The sequence below is a fragment of the Anticarsia gemmatalis genome, chromosome 19, assembly GCF_050436995.1.
Source record: "Anticarsia gemmatalis isolate Benzon Research Colony breed Stoneville strain chromosome 19, ilAntGemm2 primary, whole genome shotgun sequence".
Taxonomy (NCBI): Eukaryota; Metazoa; Arthropoda; class Insecta; order Lepidoptera; family Erebidae; genus Anticarsia; species Anticarsia gemmatalis.
Window position 1 is genome coordinate 2687535 of NC_134763.1, and position 23073 is coordinate 2710607.

Genomic DNA, 23073 nt, shown 5'->3' on the forward strand with positions numbered 1-23073 from the left:
ATAAACTTGTAGAATCTATAAAAATGTTTCTGGGTGTCCGAATTAATGAGAACCTAATTTATTTATCCTTGTTCTTGGAATAAAATTCGCGTTGAAAACAACATGTGGTCAATCGATTTTATTTTTATTGTACAAATAAAAATTTTTTGATCGGAACACCCAAAGTGTTTCAAGGAAGGTGTCGGTCTTACAACTTAATAATGATGTTGGAATTAATGACTTCTTGGTGTCAGTTTAAATGCGAATTGCGGTGGGTCGTTATCGATTAGGTATATTTATTTCTTTATTATAGCTCGGTCGGTAAATGGGTTTATTTTATGAAGTTCAAAGTTTATTTGGATGGAATGTTGAAGTGATAAGAAGATAGCATTGATTTGATTCTTAAATACATACATAAATAAATATTAATCAAACGCGAAAGTTTATAAACGGCCCAAAAAGTATATTATGAGTATAGTAATTGTGATACGTGCATCGTTTGTTTATTAAGAAAGCTCTTTACAAAACAAAACTACCTGACATACATAAAAGTTTTAAATAAACATCTTTGAACAACGCATGTACCGTCTTCTGATTCATGACTCCAAAATAAACACAGCTTATGTAAGTAGTATTTATAAAAAGACAAGAAAATACGTAAGCACAGAAAGTATGCAAACGCATTTGTATCCAATTCAATTAAAGGCAAAAAGCAAAAAATAATCCCTAAGATATGAATCCATTTAGCAACATGTTTCGGTACTAATTTTGCTCCGGAACTAAAACCTATAGCGCTTAAATTTTGCGGTTAGAACGCCCTACAAAATGATTAAGACGTCAACCGCTTGATAATTATACCTAATTCACTTCTGACACAGCGTACGGAAGCCCAATATTACAGCACATATGAAAACCAACCTTAAAGCACAACACATATGAACTAAAATCCTTTGCAACAAAATATTCTTGACGAATTCGCCAGCGTTTGCAAGTTACGATCAAAATGCACTCACATTTTGAATTTGAATCCTATACACACGCGAATAAGGTAGAATTTAGCTCGTAATTTCAAGGAGTTCTATACTAGTTTTATTGATACATCAACACCTATTTTACAAGGAAAATAATATGAAACATTCTTAAACATTCGTCACCTTTCGCAGAAGAATTGGGTGGTCTTATCTATGGTTTATCGGAAAGTATTTAGCGGTCTTTTGTTGCTAAGTGTGTCACAAATTGGTATTTTAAAAAGGTTATGCCGTTTTTTATCTGAATGAGCTTCCTTTTGTGGATACGGAGGGGTCTTTAATACCACACGTAAGAGTGACTCATAATAATGTTGAAGAATACTTAACACATTCTTGACAACATTGTATGTGTTTTTTTACACATAATATTCTGTCAAGGAAGAAGGCTTAAATCGAGACAAGTATTCTTTCATTTCCAGACAGACTTCGTTATATGAGGACAGTGATAATTTGCTTTGTATTTATTGCTGGATCTCTGAGCATTAGGACCCTCAATAATTGTAGTGTTTAAAAAACGTTTAAAATCGATTTCAATACTTTAAATTCTCTTCTATTAACATCAACGTTATATCACTCAACAGTGGCTTTATCAACCCCCTTCTACCCTCAAAAAACCTTCCAAACATAATTACTAAACTACTCTGCCTACTACATTATTTATACATATTATAATTGGCAAATAATAGGATTAAGTACAAACAAGCGAGTAGGTGCAGAACACATATTGACATGCTCGGATAACAGCAGGTGCTTATATTTGCACAGATATAGAGGCTTAATGCTTTGTTTGTAGTTAGACGTGTGGAAAGCTATTAGAGATAATTAAAATTTGTTTTACGAAGATAGGACATTACTTTGCGAAGGTTTTAGAATGTACCGAAGTGGGGCGTTGTTTCAAGCGAAAGTTTTTCTGCAGTTTCGGCTGTTTTATCTTATTTATTGAATAGCATTGTGTTTATTATTTCTTAAATTTATATTATAAGCAATTTTTATTCTGTTTATGTAAACTACAGGCACATAATAGGCATTATTTTGAGAACACTAATAAATCATTTACAATCTCATTACAGGGCCGACATTTTAGATATCTAAGTTTTTAGGAACTTGGTAAAAAAGGAAGTCTTTATTAATACTTATAACAAAATAGCTCTTTTCGTATTTTCTGAATAACATTTTCGTGTCAACTCAAAACTGCCAATTCTTTTAAAACATGCCATCACTGAATTAAGGGATAGTTTTCCCATACCGTAATTGTCTTATTGCATGTCCATTTAACTAAATGAAACTGAAGTCATTTGGCTTCAATTAGATACTACTGCTCTATATCTATACAATACGAGTGTATAGCCATATTGTTTGTAAAGTGAATGGAAAACACAGGCCGTTAAGGTCCGTAACTAAGCAAGTCCTTCCATATGGTAGTGTATAAGACAGCTGTGCAAAAGTCTCCGGTTCAAATCCCGGATCGAACTAAAAACATACTCCTGGGTTTTCAATCAAGATTATACTGTCGGTCCTGCGCTTGATCTCTTGCTGGTCGTGTCGCATGGCATTCTACTGGGCTAAGAAAGTGATGGAATAGAGATTGCACCTGGGTAATATGCACATGTATAGCAACACATGCATTGCGTTGTCAGGGTGTTATGCGCTGCACATACGTTTCTCGTACGCAAAACAAACGATAGTATGAAGGGCTCTTATAACTGCTGAATTAATAGAATTCTTATTATCTTACTTACCTAGAATACTAAGAGCATAAAAGCCTACCTAAATCACAGATCTAAGTATCATAATAAAACTCATCATTTAACAAAGCGCCTTCCCACTTGTAAATTTAAACTATTCAAACAGTCTGAGTATCTTAAACAATGAAGTTTGTTACTAATTGTCCAAGATGAGACAGCGTTTTAAATATGCGCATAATATACTTACAAGAAAAGACTGGTTTAGGGCGGTATGTAAATCCAGACGAGTGACTGTTTAAATAATTTCGTTTCTTCGCTTTTTATTTTAAATTATTTACGAATACAGAAGCTTGAGAATTAGCGTGGTTGTGTTTATTTAGCCATAATAGACGATGATGTAGATATTGAGTTCAAGGCTAGGGAAATCTTCTGTCGCATATGAGTCCTAAAACAAATAGGATTATTCTTGTAAAACATTTTTTTAAATTTTATGTTCACTTTGCGGTTATTTTGATACTGCTTTCAATATATGTGATAATGTTTATGATTGTATAGATACGACTTTTTATAATTCATTATATTTTTTTCAACTGATAAACTATAACAAACCATGTTAATGAATCTCTTAAATTATTGTGAAGATAAATGACTCCTAATAATTTAAGCCGAAAGTTAAGGCTACTATAAACTACACATTTTGGCAGCAAAAATATTTAGTAAACTTCAAGAAGCCGGATAATAAACTGTATTATCTTCCACTACCGATCACTAAAGCAAGCACCGGCACCGATGACAGAATCCTTAAAAGGAAGTCCTTACACAAACACTATTAATTCAAACAAATAATCACTGCTTCAACAGCCTTTGAATCCTCAAAAAACGCTTCGCTGCAAAACGTCGAGGTCCCGATAATCATAATTTACCGAAACTTCGGCCAACCCAAATTAATTAAGGCTCTCATTCATTTTTTTTTCTCTTAAAAGAAAGAGTCTTTTATTAATTAAGGAAGGGGCATTGACGAATCGGCTACCGTCGCAAGATAGACAGTTCGATAAACAGACCGAGCTTTCTTGAATATAATTTTGGTTTAGGGTCCCGCTTTTTGGGAACGAAAACCCGTTTTGGTTTTTTGAAGAAGACGACCAGTTTTTTTAACTTAAGGAACAAGTATTGTAATGTTACTAATGACAAAATAAATTAAGGAAAAAAATATAGCTGCAAATAATGGTTTCAAATAATAAAACAACCAATTCCATATTGCAATTCACAATAGCTAATCAGTAAACTGTTCATAACCATCACTTAGTTAAATATACATACGTTATTTTTGGACACTCAGATAGGTATCAATTTGATCTCGAAGGCTACATGAGCCTAAAATCTCAAGACTCGATAACAAATTTGCCGTATGACTAATACAAATCACATTCGTTATCATACATCGACTAAACCATGCTAGAAAATGATAATGCCAGTTTACCTCTACTCGGCCTCACAAGATTTTTTTCCGAAGATATTGTTTGTAAGATTCCGTGAGATATGCCCCAATATATTGTCTCGGGACCGATGACGGATTCCCGTTCTGATAGTGCCACATTTTGACAAATGGACGACCCTTTTTCAGACTTAATGCATTCTGGGGACATGCGCTTAGATTGTTATCATCCTTATACAGGGCTGTCAGGAAATACCGTGGCTTCAAACATCTAAAAAAGTCGACGGAAAATTTAACATGTTCCAATTCTGTAGGTTTAGTAAATTCGGTGTCTGAAATAATCTGGATATTGGTGCCGTTAAGTTGGAGGTAGAGATTGGGAGTTTTAACTAGATAGGAGGAATTGGTTTTGGTCTTTATACCTGGCGTATCGTCGTCGAGTAAATTTGGATGGCAGCCCTGCTCGTAAAGTTTTTATGCGTATGACCGCTGACTCCCAAGCTCATGGTTCGGATTTGATCAATATTATCATTCGGTATCGTACCTACACCTTGTATTTTTGCTCGTCCGAACTCATTCGGAAATTCATCTTAGCTCGGATTGGATCAGCAATTTTTTTGGCTGAATGAATTATTGAGATTTGTTTGGGATCCTTTGAGCAGAGATATTTTTGTTGAATTAATAGACTGTTCTGTTTTTTTGCTTTTGTTATGTTTATGTTTGATGAAAGTTTGAACTAAGTTTTGCTTGATTTTTGCTTTTCGATGCAGTTATATACGTATGCAGAGCTATTATAGTCCCAATCCTTCGCTGAAACATCCCGATATCTATAATTTGCAGTCGTACCCGGTTAGTTGACATTTGTGTCCAGAAAAGGCAAAAACCTTTTAAATCCATTCAGTAAATACGATTACGTAAAATGTCATCCAAGAACGCATAACATAATAATTGAACTTGTCACACCAGATTCTCTCTTCCATCCATTTATTTCATAACTTCCTCCAAACTCAACTAGACACGGCGCGTCATCAATTTTCATTTCCCCCTACACAAAAGTTTACACAGGTACCGTGTATTCAATTAATAAAAAAATGGCCGGTTGTTTATCAAAAATAAATTATACATACAAGAGATATGATCTATCCAATTATAACAAATCATTGTATTATTCCATTATGGTACGCTCCCCATTTTGTGGGGTAATTCGGTAAGTAGCATTTACATACGAGTATGTTGAAATAATAGTTTAGGGTTTTGTCGTGGTACTGCAATGAAAATGTAATTATGTACTGTCGCTTTTGTTATAAAAACTAGCTGTACATCGTGGATCTGCTCATCATTGATTCTATTTTCCTAAGAAGTAATACTTTGCAAAAAATAACTTAACTAGAGACGCAGTGGTTAAAGTGGTCACCTCGCCGTAACAACCGCGTGTGGCCAGGACAAACATTTATATTTTGATGAGCTCGAGTATGAATTTAGAACAATATCCAAATCCAATGTTTTGTCCAAAAATATTTCAACCATTTTCATAATAAATATTTACGTTTTGGCCGCGAAAGTGAAATAGACATAATTTAGCATTCATACTATTAAGAATAGATATGATTATATCTAAACTACTTCAGTTCTGTTCTTTTATCCATTGTGTTAGTAAAATACTATGGTTCATAAAAGCGTCAAAGAGCTTCTTACCGCTTTCAAGTTTCAATGTCGTAAATTATATCATGAATGTAAAGTTGGCTATTGTATCAATAGAACCAATACATTATTATTCGCTATTCTCTTGGTGTTCGTTGAAATATACGTAGGCTATACTAGTATTATAAAGAGATTTGTAACTTATTGGCGCTAAAACTACTGGGCGGATTTTAATAAAATATGTTATTACCTAAAAAAACAAAAAAAACCTAAATTAACACTAAAGATATCTTTTACACCGGGGAGATTTATTCTCACGGGCGAAGTCACGGGTAGAAGCTAATTGTTGTAGATATCCCTCAATATCTGTGTTATTAATATATCTAACAGTCGTGCAGATTAATTAGCAATTTTTTGTCACCTTCTGTTAAGTTTCAAAATACCTATGAGCGAGAAAGACAAAACAACAACTAACTTAAGTAGTTTACAAGGCTATCAATAAAACAGCTTTGGCCTTAAGTATATCCGATTGGGTTTCAAATATCCTTTAAGATTCCTTAGTAATAATAATAAGACTTCTAAAACCACATTTAATATTTCCCAGGTTAATGATAAAATGTATAAAAAGTCCGTGTAACTGGCAGCTAATTGCGAATCGACAGGTCTTGAAGACAGCCAGCGAAGACCCTTTCAGCGTTGACTTTAACGTCTAATATTATTAAGTGCAACTTTAGACTGGGTTTAATTTTTAATTTCCTTTCGAAAGATGCTGGTTTAAAGCCATGGCTTCTAATTTAATGGTAGTTAAAGGTTTTTATATTGAGAGTTCAGGTATCAAGTAGTAGTTGGTAGCTTCATCTTTTAGAAGTCATTAATAAAAACCCTTATGTATGTAGTGCTTATAGGAAATTTTGTAAACTAAAACAGAAGATGTAGTTTCTAGTAAAAACGGTGAATTATGTAAAAATTTAACTTCTAAACGTAAGGGACCACGGTTGATGTAAAGTCACAATTAAAATAATAAAACATTGTGTATTTATTACAGACTACTGCTCTTTCTGACAGAAAGTGAAAAAAACTGAAAAAGATAAACGACGTGAAACTTCATAATTAAAAACTTCAAAGTTGCTATGACTTTTCATGAATTAGTGGTACTTGAATTTAGTGTCACACCCTTTATAAATCACAAAAATAATTTCAATAAACACCAATAAACCTACATGTTTTAATAGCATATTTTATTACAAAACAATAAAAAACACAGCGTGCCCTTTTAATCGCGATATGTTAGCGCGTATATAAAAACATTCCACCCTCATAGATCTTACTGATACAGCGACCAACATAACTTGACCTCTACAACCCTTAAATAAATTTAAAATTGCTTTCAAATATGATTATGATGGTTTGAATACTGAGGTCTTTGTTAACTGGCCGTTTCACCACAGTATTTGTTGCGAGATTAGTTTTATGTGAAATGAACGGTATTGTCGGGCGTTGTTTCAATTTCATTGAATGAATTTATTAGGTTCCAGCTCTGGGAATTGGAAATATTGTTGGCAAAAATTCTATAAATATGGAGTTTTCCGCGAATGTACTGAAATGGTTACACAATTTTGTGTTACATAACTTTTTGTTTTTATTAGAATTTTTCTATTGACTACTGGAGACGTAGCAGAGGCGATACTTCGTAGTACTGAAATTTACAGACTTACACATCAAACAATAGAAAGCCTCGCGCAATCAAATTTATGATACTTAAAACTTATTTATGCTTGTATGAACGGTACTAAATTAATTATTTTTAGGAAATCTCGCTTTCGCCTCGTGTCTGTCTCGCCTTCGCTACGTTTCTAAATAACATTTTATTAAAGGTATCAAAACTTCAAAGCGGCGACAATTTTACTACAACATTACAGACCTAAATCTAGCATAAATTTCATTTCTATTATCCTCATCTCATTCCCATTTCAGTAATAATATTCGAATTACGCCTAATATTCGCTACACGTACCGCCATAACATAATAATCTAGCAATTCTATTCCGATCATTAGTGACGGTCTATTACAAGAGTATATTACTAAATAATTTAGTATTACTAAGTTCTAATATTGAAATATGTAACGTTATTGTCAACTGAGTACAACACTAGTTAAAGGACTATTATGCGAGTACATAATGAACCCTAGTGATGGGAACGTTTGTTGTCGATAAGTGATAATCGATTTTACAGCTACGTTCATATTTGCATTAACGATTTACGATCAATTTTGTAGCTTCATCTATACTAATATTGTAAAGCTGAAGAGTTTGTTTGTTGGTTTGAACGCGCTTATCTCAGGAACTACTTATCCGATTTGAAAAATCCTTTCAGTGTTAGATAGCCAATTTATCGAGGAAGGCTATAGGCTATTTATCATCACGCTACGACCAATAGGCGCAAAGTACCAGTGAAAAATGTTACAAAAACGGGGAAAATATGACTCTCTTATGTGACGCAAGCGAAGTTGCGGGGGTCAGCTAGTACATAATAAATTAACAGCTTTGCGTGTTCATCGCGTCAAATACATCAGCTGTCAAAAAATGTATGGGAATGACAGTTTTTGTGTGTGCTCTTGCGTGTCAGTCACGCACAATGCATGTATATAATAAACATACACACACACATACAAAGCATAATTTTGTTTTTATTTCATTGAAAAATATAGCCGTTTCATATATTGGATGTGTTGGTCATCAAAAGAACACGGTTTCCGTCTTTTAAGATGACAAAATATAGCAAATATACTAACAAATATGTTACTAGTAACAGATTACGTTATAACTAAGCTTTGTCTGCTTCTTTGAAAAAATAAGTGATGACATATTCTAAGTTGTATCTAACCACTAGACTAAAATATTGCATCACCTATCTAAAAGCAATTACACTCCAAAATCTTAAAATCTACACTATTTCACGGCAATTTTATGTACCGAAACATTTTACCAAGCAATCCGTGGCTCGTAAAACATAATACGCAATTCAAGTAACGTCCAACACAGTAAGCTTGCAATATCGAAATATAAATCAACACTACTTCCATACAAAAAATAACATTAAAACCAAGTTAATAGAAATACGTGAGCCTTTTCACCTATTTCTTTGAATGAAATATAAAAGCGTGCTTGGTTTAGCTTTTTATTGCGAACAATTGATTCTACGAGTCGTTGTATAAAAATTCAGTGAGTGATATTGATTTTTCACTGCGAGAATATTAAAGTTTTGTTTGAGATAAATATAAACTTACAGAAGTACAACTGTGTACAGATATACCTCCCTTTTTTCAATATTCGACATCTTGTCACATGTTGAAGTAAAGAGGAAGAGCACTAGCCACAAATGGAATAAAAAAAATAGTGTAAGAAAGTCCAATACAGTCCATTGTCTTTATAAGTACTCTACATGCTATTAACTTTACCAAACTCCTAAATAATCTATACTTCTATCTATACTAATATTATAAAGCTAAAGAGTTTGTTTGTTTGAACGCGCTAATCTCAGGACTGCTGATTCGAATTGAATTGAAAAAATATTTTTGTGTGGAATAGATCATTTATCGAGCAAGGGCGTAAAGCTATATAACATTACGCTACGGCCATTAAGAGCGGAGTAGCTACGAAAAATGTGAGAATTACGGGGTAAATTATGACCCAAACTCTGTTATGTGACGCAAGCGAAGTTGCGCGGGTCAGCTAGTATCATATAAACATAGCCAACGAAGCCCGAGGAGGTAAATAGGAACAATAAAAATACATACTCAAACCGTCACTACTACCATCTGGACTAAACGGGAAACAACAGAAAAAAAAACAAAATGCTTTTTATCCATATTGTTATCAGTTGCGTGACGTCATCGCACGAAATTAATATATAAACACGCCTACCATTTTCATCCCCAAACACCTTGCGACCCCTTAGCAGACCCATAATAATTATTTCAAATTAAAATCCTACCATATGTCGGAGGCGATTATTTCCGTCTCGCCTACCTGGAAGGCGGGGTCTTTTCAATTTTAGTTTTTAATGAAGTAATAAAATTAATCAACATTTATTTTATAGATAAATGAACTACTGTTGTATTACTATAAATTCTACCTATTGCAAATAAAATATGTAATAAATAGTACTGAAAAAATGTGAAAAATGACTGTCATATTAATGAATGAACTATCTATATGTTATTTACTTAGCTATTACGTAGCGGTTTCTTCAGTTAAGTTCTGAAAAGGCAAAAATCTACGGTTTAATTGAATAATCATCTTTTTGCCTCAAAAAGAAACAAAAAAATAAAAATTAATTCCATTACTGTACATTGCATGTCACATCACTATCTCTCAACAATATGGCGCCGAGGCTAAAGGAACAAAACGTACATTATGCCGTAACTCTCATAGAATGAAAAATTAAATCTAAAGTGCTTTATCATAATGCATATGAAATGATTTTAAGATAAGCTGAAAAGTTAATTTCAGTAATGTTGCTTACAGCGGTTTTCTGATGCATTTGAATATTAAAATGATAGGGATGTGAGTAGTTTAAAATTTTATAAAGTAATGCGCAGATTGTGAATTGTTTAGTTTTGTTTAGAGATTTTCTATGAATGGGTATGGAGAGGATTTTTGTGTAGGTATTTTCATGAAATATGAAGTCTTTGTAGTACCACGGACTTCATATTGTGTTTGCGTTTACGCTTTGATATCATTAACTTTATTGAAATTTTCCTAGAAATAGCTGTTAGAGTACTTATATCGCAATTTTATTATTTCTGTACTGATTTTTTTTTGACAAATATATCAAAGTATATGCTAAAAACAAAAACCATAATATATAATACCTATATCTTTTCAGATTTGAATGACACAACACTATTCGGAAAAGAGGTCGTAAACGTAGAATCGTCAAATATTAATAAATTCAAGGAACACCACATTTAAAACCGATAAATCGTTATATAATTTAGGAAAAAGACAGACACTATTTCTGCTCGATCCTGGAATCGTCAAAAAGTAAAACCGAATAATCAAAGTTCCCTACATTTAATTAATTAAATGACCCGTAAAAGTTACATAACAGAACCTAGATATTCGCCAAACACACATTTTGCTTATAAAACAAATTAACTTCTCCGTCTCCCATCTCCTGGACACATTCCAAACGTAGAACCACTTATTACCATTATTGATACACTCTGTTGATTGATATTTTATGAATAGGATTCCTTTTTGTGTTATGTTTTATGATATGATATAATGAAGAAATGCCTTCGATAATGACAGTGAAGAAAAGAAGGCTTATGATTTCCGTAATATAATTTTACATGTAAATATTTTAATTTACTTTGAATTATAACCCCTAATCCCAAGATTAGCTTTTGTAGTTAGCGCATCTTAAAAAGTATTTTGTCTTATCCAATTATACAAAAATAATATTCTGAGAAGTTATTTTAACTCTATATCGCCCATGACTATCCTTACACTATATCATGTAGTCGCTTAGGACAAATCAACTAAAACAATATGATTTAAATATTATGTTATTCTTCAACTTATTAAAAACCCTCAGATTTATATGAAAATGTATAAATTTTAATAATATTACATATGTTTAAACACATAGCATTGCCAGACTCTCCACTATTTTTTGTCATCGATATAATTAAAATCAATTTCTAGGTATATTGGTATTTAATCCCATTTTTTTTTCTTTCCTAATTATTTTCTTCTCCTTGTTACAGAAGATAGACGCATACAATCACAGTGGGCCGTCACTGCAGACATCAGCGGTGATCGCACTGTGCTCCATCGTGCTTGTCGTCGGCATACTCGTCGGTGCTATCCTGGTTTGGAAGTAAGTAAACTGAGTTAGACTTGCTTGTAAAGTTCTTATCGACAGATAGGTGACTGTAGTTTAGACTATGAAAGACTGTCTAATATAAATAGGTTCTCATAGTTTTTTAGTACAAGTATTGTGATGGGATGATAAAAAAATATCGCTGCTTAAATTACACATAAAACAGTAGAAAACATTTAAAAGTCACTTTATCAACAATACTCAGTATTAGAAATCCACACACACACGGCTGGATGCAGAAACCACCTCTTAATGATAAGCAATTCTTTTTTCATGCCTTTGTCACTTTCACATGCATTCTAGCAATATTAATACTTTTAATCATCACTTATAATGAATTATGTACATTCGGTTGTAAGTGTACAACAACATAAGCACAATATGCAATGAAAATACCTTACTTTTAATCTGAACTAAATCACCTCTCCTTTGCTATTCTATACCTCAATGGAAGCTCATAGTAGCCGTAATATAAGTCTATTATCTGAAAAAGCATCTAGCTATTACTCTATTATGAGTTTATAACGACGTATATTTGCAAGACAACCGTAGCCAACGAGATAACTAGCTTCTTCAACGAGTGAATAGATACAAAACCTGAGATAGTTAGGTTATATAAAAGGCACTTTGCAACCAGGAGAAGAAGTTTTTAGGTTACCATTCTCTGAAATTAATGAACGTTATTTTAAGAAACCGTCGCTTTTTGTGAGTGAAAGAATTTTGAAATTAGTCTTGTACTCTCAAAGGTAACCCTTCGGCAAATACAAGTTTTAAAGATGGAAACAAAAATTTGAAAGACATACTAGAAATAATGACTTCTTTAGGTTTAATCTGTAGTTCGATGATATCGACCGCTGACAACTGGCATTTCTTCGAGAAATTTTCTGATCAGCGCTTCTAACGGGCGTCTTAGGAACTATTTTGGTACTACATTTTAAATGTCAAACTTTCGATACTCGACAGTACCGACTGCAGAGAATCGCGCTACAGTTTGTAATTATTAAATAAGTCTTCTATTCCCACTTGATTAACGTGAACTTAAAACCTAACTTTATTCAGAATTTGAGCAGTAACGAATAAAAAAATACCACTTATGACCTTTTTCAAACAAAACCAATCAACCTCATACGACATTCAAAGATTTCGTTCAACACAAAAACAAAAGGTATTAAGCTAATCAGGCACAGAGCCGTGTTACGGAGCGTGTCGACAATGGCACGTCTGTGACAGTTTAATCGTTGTTAAAGCCATCGTCACATGTGGAGGCAATGGTTCGAGAAAGTTGATTAGAGTGCCTGTCACCTTCTAGATTATGGTAGACTTTGAATGGTGTATATAGTAAGAGGAAGCGAGAGCGAATTTCGTAGTCATTTCTTTGGTATTAAATAGTATTAAGGAGAATATGTAATCGGCGACGGAACGAAGGCAAAGATAGGTTATAGTGGTATAGGTGACTGAATTCATTTTTTTATGTATTCATCAGAATTGGCTCTCGGCCAAGCAATTGAACGTTGCCTGTTTCGTAGTGATCAATAAGTTTTTACTTGGATAAGATTTCTATATAAAATCAGATTTCCTAAATAAGATTAGGTTATTATCGATTACGGCGACGGTTAACGTTACTTTTACAATTAGATTTTTTACGGAATGCACTCTAAACAGTACATCAGAAGATGTTATTTTTATTAAATTGCTTCTGCCTTTAACTTGAAACCCCCAAAAGTATAATAATTGTAGGTGTCACAATATAAACGTCATCGGGTCGGACTGACGGCGGTCGGATTTAGAAACTGGATGCTTGATAAGTAGCTGTAAGAACTATGAGCCCTTAATTAGATTATAAGCTACGGCAAATTAAATCGTTATAGGGTTATGTTTGAAAAGGTGAAGTAATAAACTTTAAGACAATAATTAGTTTTTTTTTTATATTAGCATTAAATGTATTGTTAAGTCTGTGACTTGGATGAATACCACATCTTTGCCTTGGAAAGATCCAAGATTTGATTCCCGAATGGAACTAACATTATATTAGCGAGATCGCTAATAATGATTTCTGGGATCGTTGTTTTTTGTGTTGCCGTTTTTGTTCTCTAGGCTCGAAATCTAGTGCCTTACAGTAGTGTCTTACAAAAGTCATCTAAAATGTAATTTCATTACACCAGTTCGCAGGTGTAAATGTTTTTTAATATAAAAATGTCAGCACAGATTGTAAACCAGTGTTGCATTATTATGACAGACTGTAAAACACATTTCCTTGGTCTAAACTCAAAGAAATAAACATTTCCAATACAAGAAAGGGATACCAATAATAACCGGCCTAGTTTCACTAGCGGCTTAATTGTTATCTCCCTCTCTCTCATTCATCATACGAAAGACAAGGACAAAACATCAACACCCACGTTGAACTAAACACGCAATACGTCTGAGTGAAATCTATCAAATAATGACACAACCGGGAAATGAACTGGGAATAGACTAGCTGTTATAGTTTTGCTTCGGAGATAAGGATTATGTTGCAAAGATAAACTATACTAATATTATAAAGCTGAAGAGTTTGTTTGTTTGTTTGAACGCGCTAATCTCAGGAACAACTGGTGGAAATTGAAGAATTATTTTACTGTTAGATAGCCTATTTATTGAGGAAGGCTTTAGTTTATATATCATCACGCTACGACCAATAGGAGCAGAGTACCAGTGAAAAATGTTACAAAAACGGGGAAAATTGTGACCTATGTATACTCTCTTATGTGACGCAAGCGAAGTTGCGCGGGTCAGCTAACGTACACAATTATGTTGTATAATACAATACTATGTTTTTAGATAATGGAATTTGCCTATTCAAAAAATCGATACTATTACTATTCTGTGATGACATAAACTGATGATGAGGAGTTTGAAGTTTGTAAGGATCGTACCAAGTGGCGTTTTTTGGACTTTACCTACCCTTGTGGAAAAAAGCGTATTATTTATGTAAGTAAAGTTATAATTCCATTTAAACAATAACTAAACAAAACTGATCTATCCCAACAAAAGTACGTTAACTTAAACATCACAATGACATATTGAAAAACTCTTACATAAAGCCTTATGTACACTATAAAATATTCCCTCCAGACATTATCGCCGTTTAAATCGCTGAGATCGGAACAATTGTAACGGTATATGCACACGCACGGCGAGTGACGCAAATAAGGGGGTGGGCACATGCAGCGAATCTGTAATCAAGACGCCGCCTTATTCAGCGGAGCGGAACTTGGTGGAACTTATTGTTTGTTGTATTTTGAAGGTATTTTGATATTTTGGAGGCTTTTAGAAAGTATGTACAGTCAGTACTTTTGTAAGATGTAGTGTGAGGTGTGTCAGTAAGAAATTATATTTTGAATAATAAATCTTTTACATGGTGGACTCAATGCTTGAGTTCCCTCATTCCGGTATGAGACCGTTGCCTTGCAGTGAAACGTTCGTATAGGTATCAAAATAGTTGTGTGACTTTTTGAAGAGTTTTAAGAGTAAAGCATAATTAACTAGTGGCTGAGAGCCCCCAGTAGCACGATTTTAAAGCTTTAATGCCGTACGTATAGACTCCAAAAATCTTTCTCTCTTTTAACAGAATAAGGAAAATCGTATTTTTCCTATGTTCAAAGAACTATACGTACCTAACAAAGTACTCAAATCTACATACCGATTGATGACATAATTCAAGTCCAAAATTTATGACAAATAGTCAATTATTATTTACGTTGATCTGCTGAAAAACTATGGATAAATCAAGAGAAATATTGTTTCCTACTCAATAATTCTTCGATCAAACAATCGCACGTCTACCGCACTACACAGAGCCCCATAAATCATGGCACGTCAATACACGAATAGATACAACTCTGTAATCTCTCAGATAATATTACTTGTATTAGTTAACTATCTTGTTCTCTGATTTATTGCTTCATATCTAATGCTTGTGTAGTACAGTGAAATAATTTCCTGAATGTAAGCCGGCGTTTGAGGTTTGTGTTGTGCAATATTATTGACAGTTTAAAAGTGATGTTTATATAATTGTGAAATATAATCGTGCAACTTCATTCTGTCTTGGGGCAACTTAAGCTGATTTCGACATGGTACACATGGCACATTTTAAAGGTTTTTTTTTGGAATAAAATAACATAAAAATAATCAAGCATTATATTTTAGATTATCCAACACTTTTCATGCTTGAAAATAAAACTATTTTAAGTATATTTTTATTCTTCTTTTATTAGTCACGTGTAAGTATTTCAACGTTTGATAATCTATTTTTCACAAAATATATTCATTTAATAATATTAAAGAAACGCTTCTGAAAAAAAAAAATGATTTGTTTCACTGAACATAATAGCTATATTTTTGAGGACCAATATGCTATGACCTACCGTAAAACGCAAGTGTAGATCACTGATACATCGAATACTAATCACATCTAAAAGTGCTTCATAATATATGAAAAGTCTCTAAAACACTCCATCTTCCTCATAGTAAAACTAAAACAAAATACAAGACGAGTATTCATTTCCTATTCGCAGTAACTTAAAGAGTTAATTCTCGGCATGATTTAATGCCGACAAGTTCGCTCAGCTTTAACAACTTATCACAGACTTTTGCCTTCAGTGTTTTATTAAAAAATGGATTCTTTTCTTCTACTAGTTAATTTGGATTTTACAATGCATAATATGTAACAGATTTCTAAGTATTTTCGCTTAAGACTGTTAATTTTAACGCCAAGAGCCATCACAGGATCGAAGGCGAAGAAATTGAGCCAAAACGTCGAGAAATAAAAATAAATCGTCACTTAAAATTACATTCACTGATGAAAAGGTATAGTTTCAAGATCTATTAAACCTACATATTTTTAATTAGATTGATGACTTACTTTTATTCAAACAATTCAGACGGAATTTATTTTTTAAAAAAAAATAAAATGTCATCATGTCAAAATAAACCGTTAGATTTCGAAAATAGAAAGAAGCTACCATTCTAAATATAGATAAGTAAGCCAGTAACCGATGCGATGTACCAAAAAGATAGCCATAGATTTTACCAAAACAATACTACACAAAAGTAAACTCAAAACGAAACAATGGCGTACCACAATATTTTTTTCGCCTCACGTCGCTTCAAATGCGTGACTAATTATGCCAAAATTACACATCGTGTTTCCCGCGCGACTGCTATTGGCCAATTCAAAATTGGCCAGCCAATCAGAGGCGAGGGCGGGCCGGCGCTTGCGCACGTTCTAGACGCAGTTTTATAGGCATATGAATATTCAAGCTGATTTGTAATTGAAATAGGCATCGAGATTGAGACATCAAATGTTTGATACGCCTTTTTGCTAAGACTTTAATTGTTAACGGCGGAACAGAAGGGAATTTCTAATGAAGGGATTTTTTTATGTATGGAACTCTTATTCTGTCGTAGTTACTATACTATTTTATATACACACACTATAGTATTTTATATACACACATTCACCAATGTACCTACATATAAATTTATTTTTCTAGGAATTTAAAATTAATTGTGATCTTCTGAGTGTTTTAAAAAAGTAAAAGTAAACTTAAGTTCCTTAAAACCCTTTAAATACTTTGATCGTATCGCGTTTAATATTTTAAAGATATAAAAAATAGGACTAAATTTTTTATTGGATAAATAACAATTCAATGCCAATGAACTTCACACAATATTCGAAACCAACTACAAATTAACACGTGAATCAACAAAACGAGAGTCACAAAGCCACACAACCATTACTTCTGCACAAAATAAGTCCTTACAAAACTTTGAACCCTCTAAAAACCACAAAAACAAATGGTGCCCTCAGTTAGCATTTCTGTTACCAACCCGAGCTTGCCTTAAAAACTTTCAACGGCCTTTTCAAATAGAATTCAGAACTTCACAAACTTGTTAGAGCCTCTCAACCTAGGGTTAGAACAAAGCACTATTTACAAGCCTTTGTTTTAGGCCACCACTCCACTCGAGAGGCAACCCTAAGCCAAGTATCCTCTAGTGCCTGCAAAGCATTTTATTTTTAAAGAAAAAAGCCAGTACTGTTGATTTTTTATAAATAAACTGTATGAAAGAGAAATGTTTTCTTTTAAAATAAAATGCTTGTGTATTTTAATTTTATAAATTATTATGTTTAGTTTTTATAAAACTTTAATGATTTACTAACCTTACTTGAAAGAAAAAGTGGTGTGAAAATACTTGAGTTTTAAAACACGATTTTATAACGCTTAACTTTATTTAGTTTTATTACATAATCTAAATTCCGTATTAATAGACTGATAACATGGAAGCATGGTTTTAAGAACCCATTTTAGTATGTCAAATGGGTTTTAACACAATCATAAAAATAAATAAATGTTGTTGGACAACTCACATAGGGTCATTTGATTGCAAACTAAGCAGAGCTTGCCAAACGGAATAACTCATAAACATAGTTTTATACCTCTAAATACATGCTTTTATAAATAAATTAACAACCAGGCTTAGAACAGATACTCGTGAGGGGTGACCACGTTAACCCCTGCGCCAAACGTGCATATACCTAACATTTCGTAACTATTTATTCACGCATCCTTATTTCTTTATCAATGGCCCTTTGTATTGCTAAATTGCATATAAAAAATACAAAAAGAGGCTCCCGTGTTGAACTGCCGTCTGTATTCACTAGACCATTACATTTTCACAGTACCACGCCTAAGACCAATTACCGGTTATCTCGATCAAACCCCTACACCCATATCTTTATTAAGCCTATTGTCTTACTCATTATGGAAAATTGTACGGCGATTCCTAAGTACAGCTTATTATAGGATATCTGCATACAATCAGTATTTGCATAATATCTCAATTCATTTTTGTGTGGCGGTTCGAACGGATCGTGAACGGTTCACGCATCGTGACGGTGGGATATAAAGGATTTGTAAACGGCAAGCCGATTGTTGGGTTGGATGATTTTAAAAATGCATCTTTTAAGATTTAAGTCTTATCTGTCCTAGTGTTTTGACAAAGTTATTCTCAAATGAAAGAAGGTGTAAGGCCTAGAATCTAAAACATGCGCATTGAGACTATAAATCGTTTTGTATATTTTTTTACTTTGTACTTAAAATTTTTCTACTTCTGGTCTTTGTAGCCTTAATTAACTGTTCAAATATTAATTTGTCGTGTTTTCAATGTAACATTGTACGTTTTGTTTAAACTCTATCACTCGATAAATAGTGAGAGCCTACAAAAATGCAGTGAGTTTTTAGACTTTTAATGAAACAAAATTTTACTGTATTATCCCGTTGTACGACAAATGCAATATAACCTGTAGTCCGTAGTAAGATTTTTCCGACACCAATAAACACAGCAAAACATGTTAATGAATTTGTTGACGCTACTAGTCACGCGTGTGTGTTCACAATGACACGCTAAACTCGAAACAGTCGCTCTCATCCATTGTATCGAACGAGTCGACAAAACCTTTGATTTTAAAAGCAAATATCATGCTTTATTTACAACTTATTTGAGTAATTAACAATCTTGTGATACAGGTTAAGATTTCAAAAGTTCTTTTGTAAATTACTTGCTCAAAATTGATTTCCTTTCAGTATAAAAAAATCATCGATATACAGTATTTATTGTGTCACTAGAAAGCTCGTCAATCAAAGAGAATTGAATAGTCTATCACATATCGCGTTTACGTAACGGTAATTCAATTTATTTCGAAATCATAGTACGGAAACATTACTACTTCTAAGGCAGAGACCAAAGAACGCCGGTAACATGGAGATCTAAACTTTAAACCACTACTTCTAAGGCAGAGACCAAAGAACATGGAGATCTGCTGCTAAATACTACAAGTAAAACAAACATTGAGAATGAAATAAAACCTAATAATAGAAATAACACTCAAACTTACTACATCACAATAACAATTTCTATTCGCCCAATAATAACACAATGACATCAAACAAAAAAAGTAATACAAGAAATACCTAAGAAAGATTATATTTAGAAAAACCAAAAGCAATTTATATATTCTTTTGAAAGTAAAACAGCAACTACTTCGATTTGCCAATTTCCGAAACTTCGCCGTCTTGATCAAAACTATGTAGTGCTCAAAATAAGAAGAGCCATATTTTATTTTGTCACTTGATTTAAGTTTGGCGTTGTTTATAATAGCATTTTGTAGTATTAAGGAAAGTTGGATAGATGATGGCTTTGTGTAAAAGAGCGATGTCTTTGCAAGAAAAGTTATTGTAAGATCTATATGTTACTGTGAAAGCCCGAACTGTGGTAAATCCTAAGATTTTCCGGTAAAACCTAAGATTTACCAACTCTCAATGGTAAAAGTCCGAACAAGCCAGAGTTTAAAAACTATGTTACGATATATAAAAAAATCCTCCTTCATAACTATGTTTATAACTATTTCACGGTATAATTATATACTGTGACATAGTTATAAAGAAGGAGTTTTGGGCATAGCGACATGGGTAGGTTAGGTTAGAAGGCTAAGGTGGGAGCGAGCGAAGCGAAGCTCCCACCTTAGCCTTCGTGGTTATTTTTTTTTAACCGGCTCCGGCGACATCTCGATATCATCAAGTGAATATAGGTAAAAGTTCGAAATAAAAGAATTGTTCGGACTTTTACCATTGGGAGTTGGTAAATCTTAGGTTATACCGGAAAATCTTAGGATTTACCACCGTTCGGGCTTTTACAGTAACATATACACAACATCACACATTTTTGCGGTAGATGTGTGTGGAATGACATGCATCCGCGTTAAGCAATTAACAATAAAAGTCTCATGTAAGAGTAGTTTGTGGTTGACGTACTATATTCGTATTACAAGTTAGTCAATATTAGTCTACTTAGCCTACAAGGGCTTTAGAAAGCATTGTAGAAAAAGTGCTTTCGTAGTATAAGAATTTAATTATTAATTTAGTGACTCATCCAATGAAAATAAGAAACACATTAATAAAATTAATAGAATTTTATTAAGAGATAAACGTAGAGTAAAGCAGATAAACGTATTCTACAAGATGGGAGGGAAATTAAGAACCCTAGTTATTATAGAGAACAACTTAGCAAAAGAACAGCAAAATAGTTGACAAATAATGTTATTCCAGAACTCAAGCAAATTATGTTAAAAGCTTTTCCACAAAGGACCTTTTAATTAAATACAAACTATAATTAATTATCACTCATAAACTTACTAAATTTCAATCTACCATTTAGTTTTAGTCACAAATCCTAATTGGATATAAACTTTCACGTTATAATACAAACAGGGTCTTAGGTTACACTTTGACCGTAGTTGGGTCCTTTAATCAATTCAGAGCGACTTACTGAAGATTTAGTAAGTGAATTCTGACATGACGGCTGTTCTAGTTATTTGATTTAGGGAGTTATAACTATGTATAATTTGTAGTTCTGTACGTTTTCATTTACGTCATATAAAGGTCTCGAAGGAATCGCTTTGGTTAGTCACTTGAGAGTTCTTCCAGTTTGAGGTTAGAATTATATAGAAGTTTTACTTCTTTCAAAGAACCATAAGGATAATATTATCTTTGATAAATATGCTCTACTAGTATTTTTGTTGCTTTGGAAGCAAGTTTTACTTTAAGAACTCAGCCTCAAATCAACGGAAACAACGCGTTCATGCATTAAGCTACAGTTTTGCTTGGCGTTTTGTCTGAAAAGGTCAACGTAAAACTAAAAGATAATAACAAATTGGCGTGTCCCAAAGCATTTCATACCCAGTACATTTACAAATAAACTTTTTGAATCTATATTTCTCCAAATCACCCATCGAGAGATCCGGGATAAGCCCAACTGTATGCAAATAACGTCACCAAAACACCTTTTACGAAACAGCTCTTACTAAAATCTATCCCCCACTACACTGTCATCACCACGCAAGCAACACAAGGAACTTGTAAACTTGTAACTTAATCCACTTTTGTTTAACTGTAGTTCAACGCTTCCCGCGTGTTAAGAATTTTGACACCCCCTGCTTACCGACTACGTGTTGAGCTTGAAAGGGATTAGGCGTAATTTGATAGAGTTACCAACTGTCATATACATACCATTGTTTATGTCTAACGAATTAGGGTTTTCTTACACTTCATTGGTTTTCTGGCCATAGATACGTAGGTATATTTACGAATATTCTTTACATAGCAAAGAGGTGACTAGGTTAAACTGGCGTAAGTTAACCGCAGCGAACCTTTCCTTTATGGATTTTCGAGCATACAAACTTACGAAAGAATTAGTTTACGAACGAATTTCTTTATAATGCTTTTTCTCGGGTTATGATGTTTAGAGAGATATTCTTTTCCGGATTCTAAGATATGAAAAACGTCCATACATGAAATCACACCAGATAAGTTTACTAAAGTAAAAAAGTTAGTACAAAAACCAAACAATAAAACAAAAAATGACATCCCAAATCTCCATCGCTATCAGTCTCTATCACACGTAATCACAAACCCGCTCGAAGGCGCCGGTATGTTCAATGAACTGTACCATAACACTGTTCTAATTGGACCTCCATCAGAGACAGTCACCAGATAAGATTTCAGATACATGTAACACCGGTTGCATGATTTGATAAAGTGTAAAAAATTGTTGTAAAATTTTACGCGTGGTTGGAAAGATAGTGCCATCGCTAAGGTGGTCTGAGCAAAGGAAGAATGTTTTGTTCCAAAGTATGACGGGCTGGCGGACAAGTGCAAATAATTATTTGTTCAAAGGTTGGTTATATTGATATGAGCTGACTATAAAAACTGAAGGAATAATATGTATCATCGGCATCATTCAGATAATTCTAAAACTCTGGCCTGGAACTAGCGAGTTTGCCCTATGAGTATGAATGGACTATAGTAAGAAAAATATGCAGACACAAATTTACAAGCAGCTAGCTGACAAATTCAAAGTATCTTTTATGGAAATCGCCTTAAACCTGCGTAAATACGTAATCCTGGCTTAATACGACAGATTTCAATAATGACTTTTAATTGATATTATTACGATTCCTATCACAACCTCAATCATTCACCCGAATCGAACGTTCATTAACAAAAAATACTATTAAAAATCCCCTGTCAAATCCATTACGTCATCATCACGCTCGAAGCGTCACTCCTCACACCTGTCACGCTAGCCACGTGTCACTCCGTGTCCCGTCACACGTCACTCCGCCTCATAGCACGTCGGAAAACATTAGTACCGTGTCAATAGCCGCGGGTAACGTGATACCATGCGGTTATCGACAAAACGCTGTCTGTAAAGATTTGGTTTGGTTTAGTTTTGATTTTTTCGAAGGTGTCAATTAAAATTGTTGGGTAACGCTCTTTGGAAAGCTTAGATATTTGATTTGCTACTGCAATGCTTG

At 33.4% G+C, this 23073-nt stretch overlaps 1 protein-coding gene across 3 annotated transcripts in view; it reads left to right on the plus strand.

Annotated features, from left to right (window-relative positions):
* Positions 1–23073, plus strand: part of pxb (putative Hedgehog signaling attenuator pxb) — a 196122-nt gene that overhangs the window by 161965 nt on the left and 11084 nt on the right. For all 3 annotated transcript variants that reach the window (XM_076126804.1, XM_076126805.1, XM_076126806.1), the window contains one exon: positions 11545–11657. In XM_076126804.1, coding sequence (XP_075982919.1) covers positions 11545–11657 — 113 coding nt within the window. The remainder of the gene's footprint in view (positions 1–11544; positions 11658–23073) is intronic.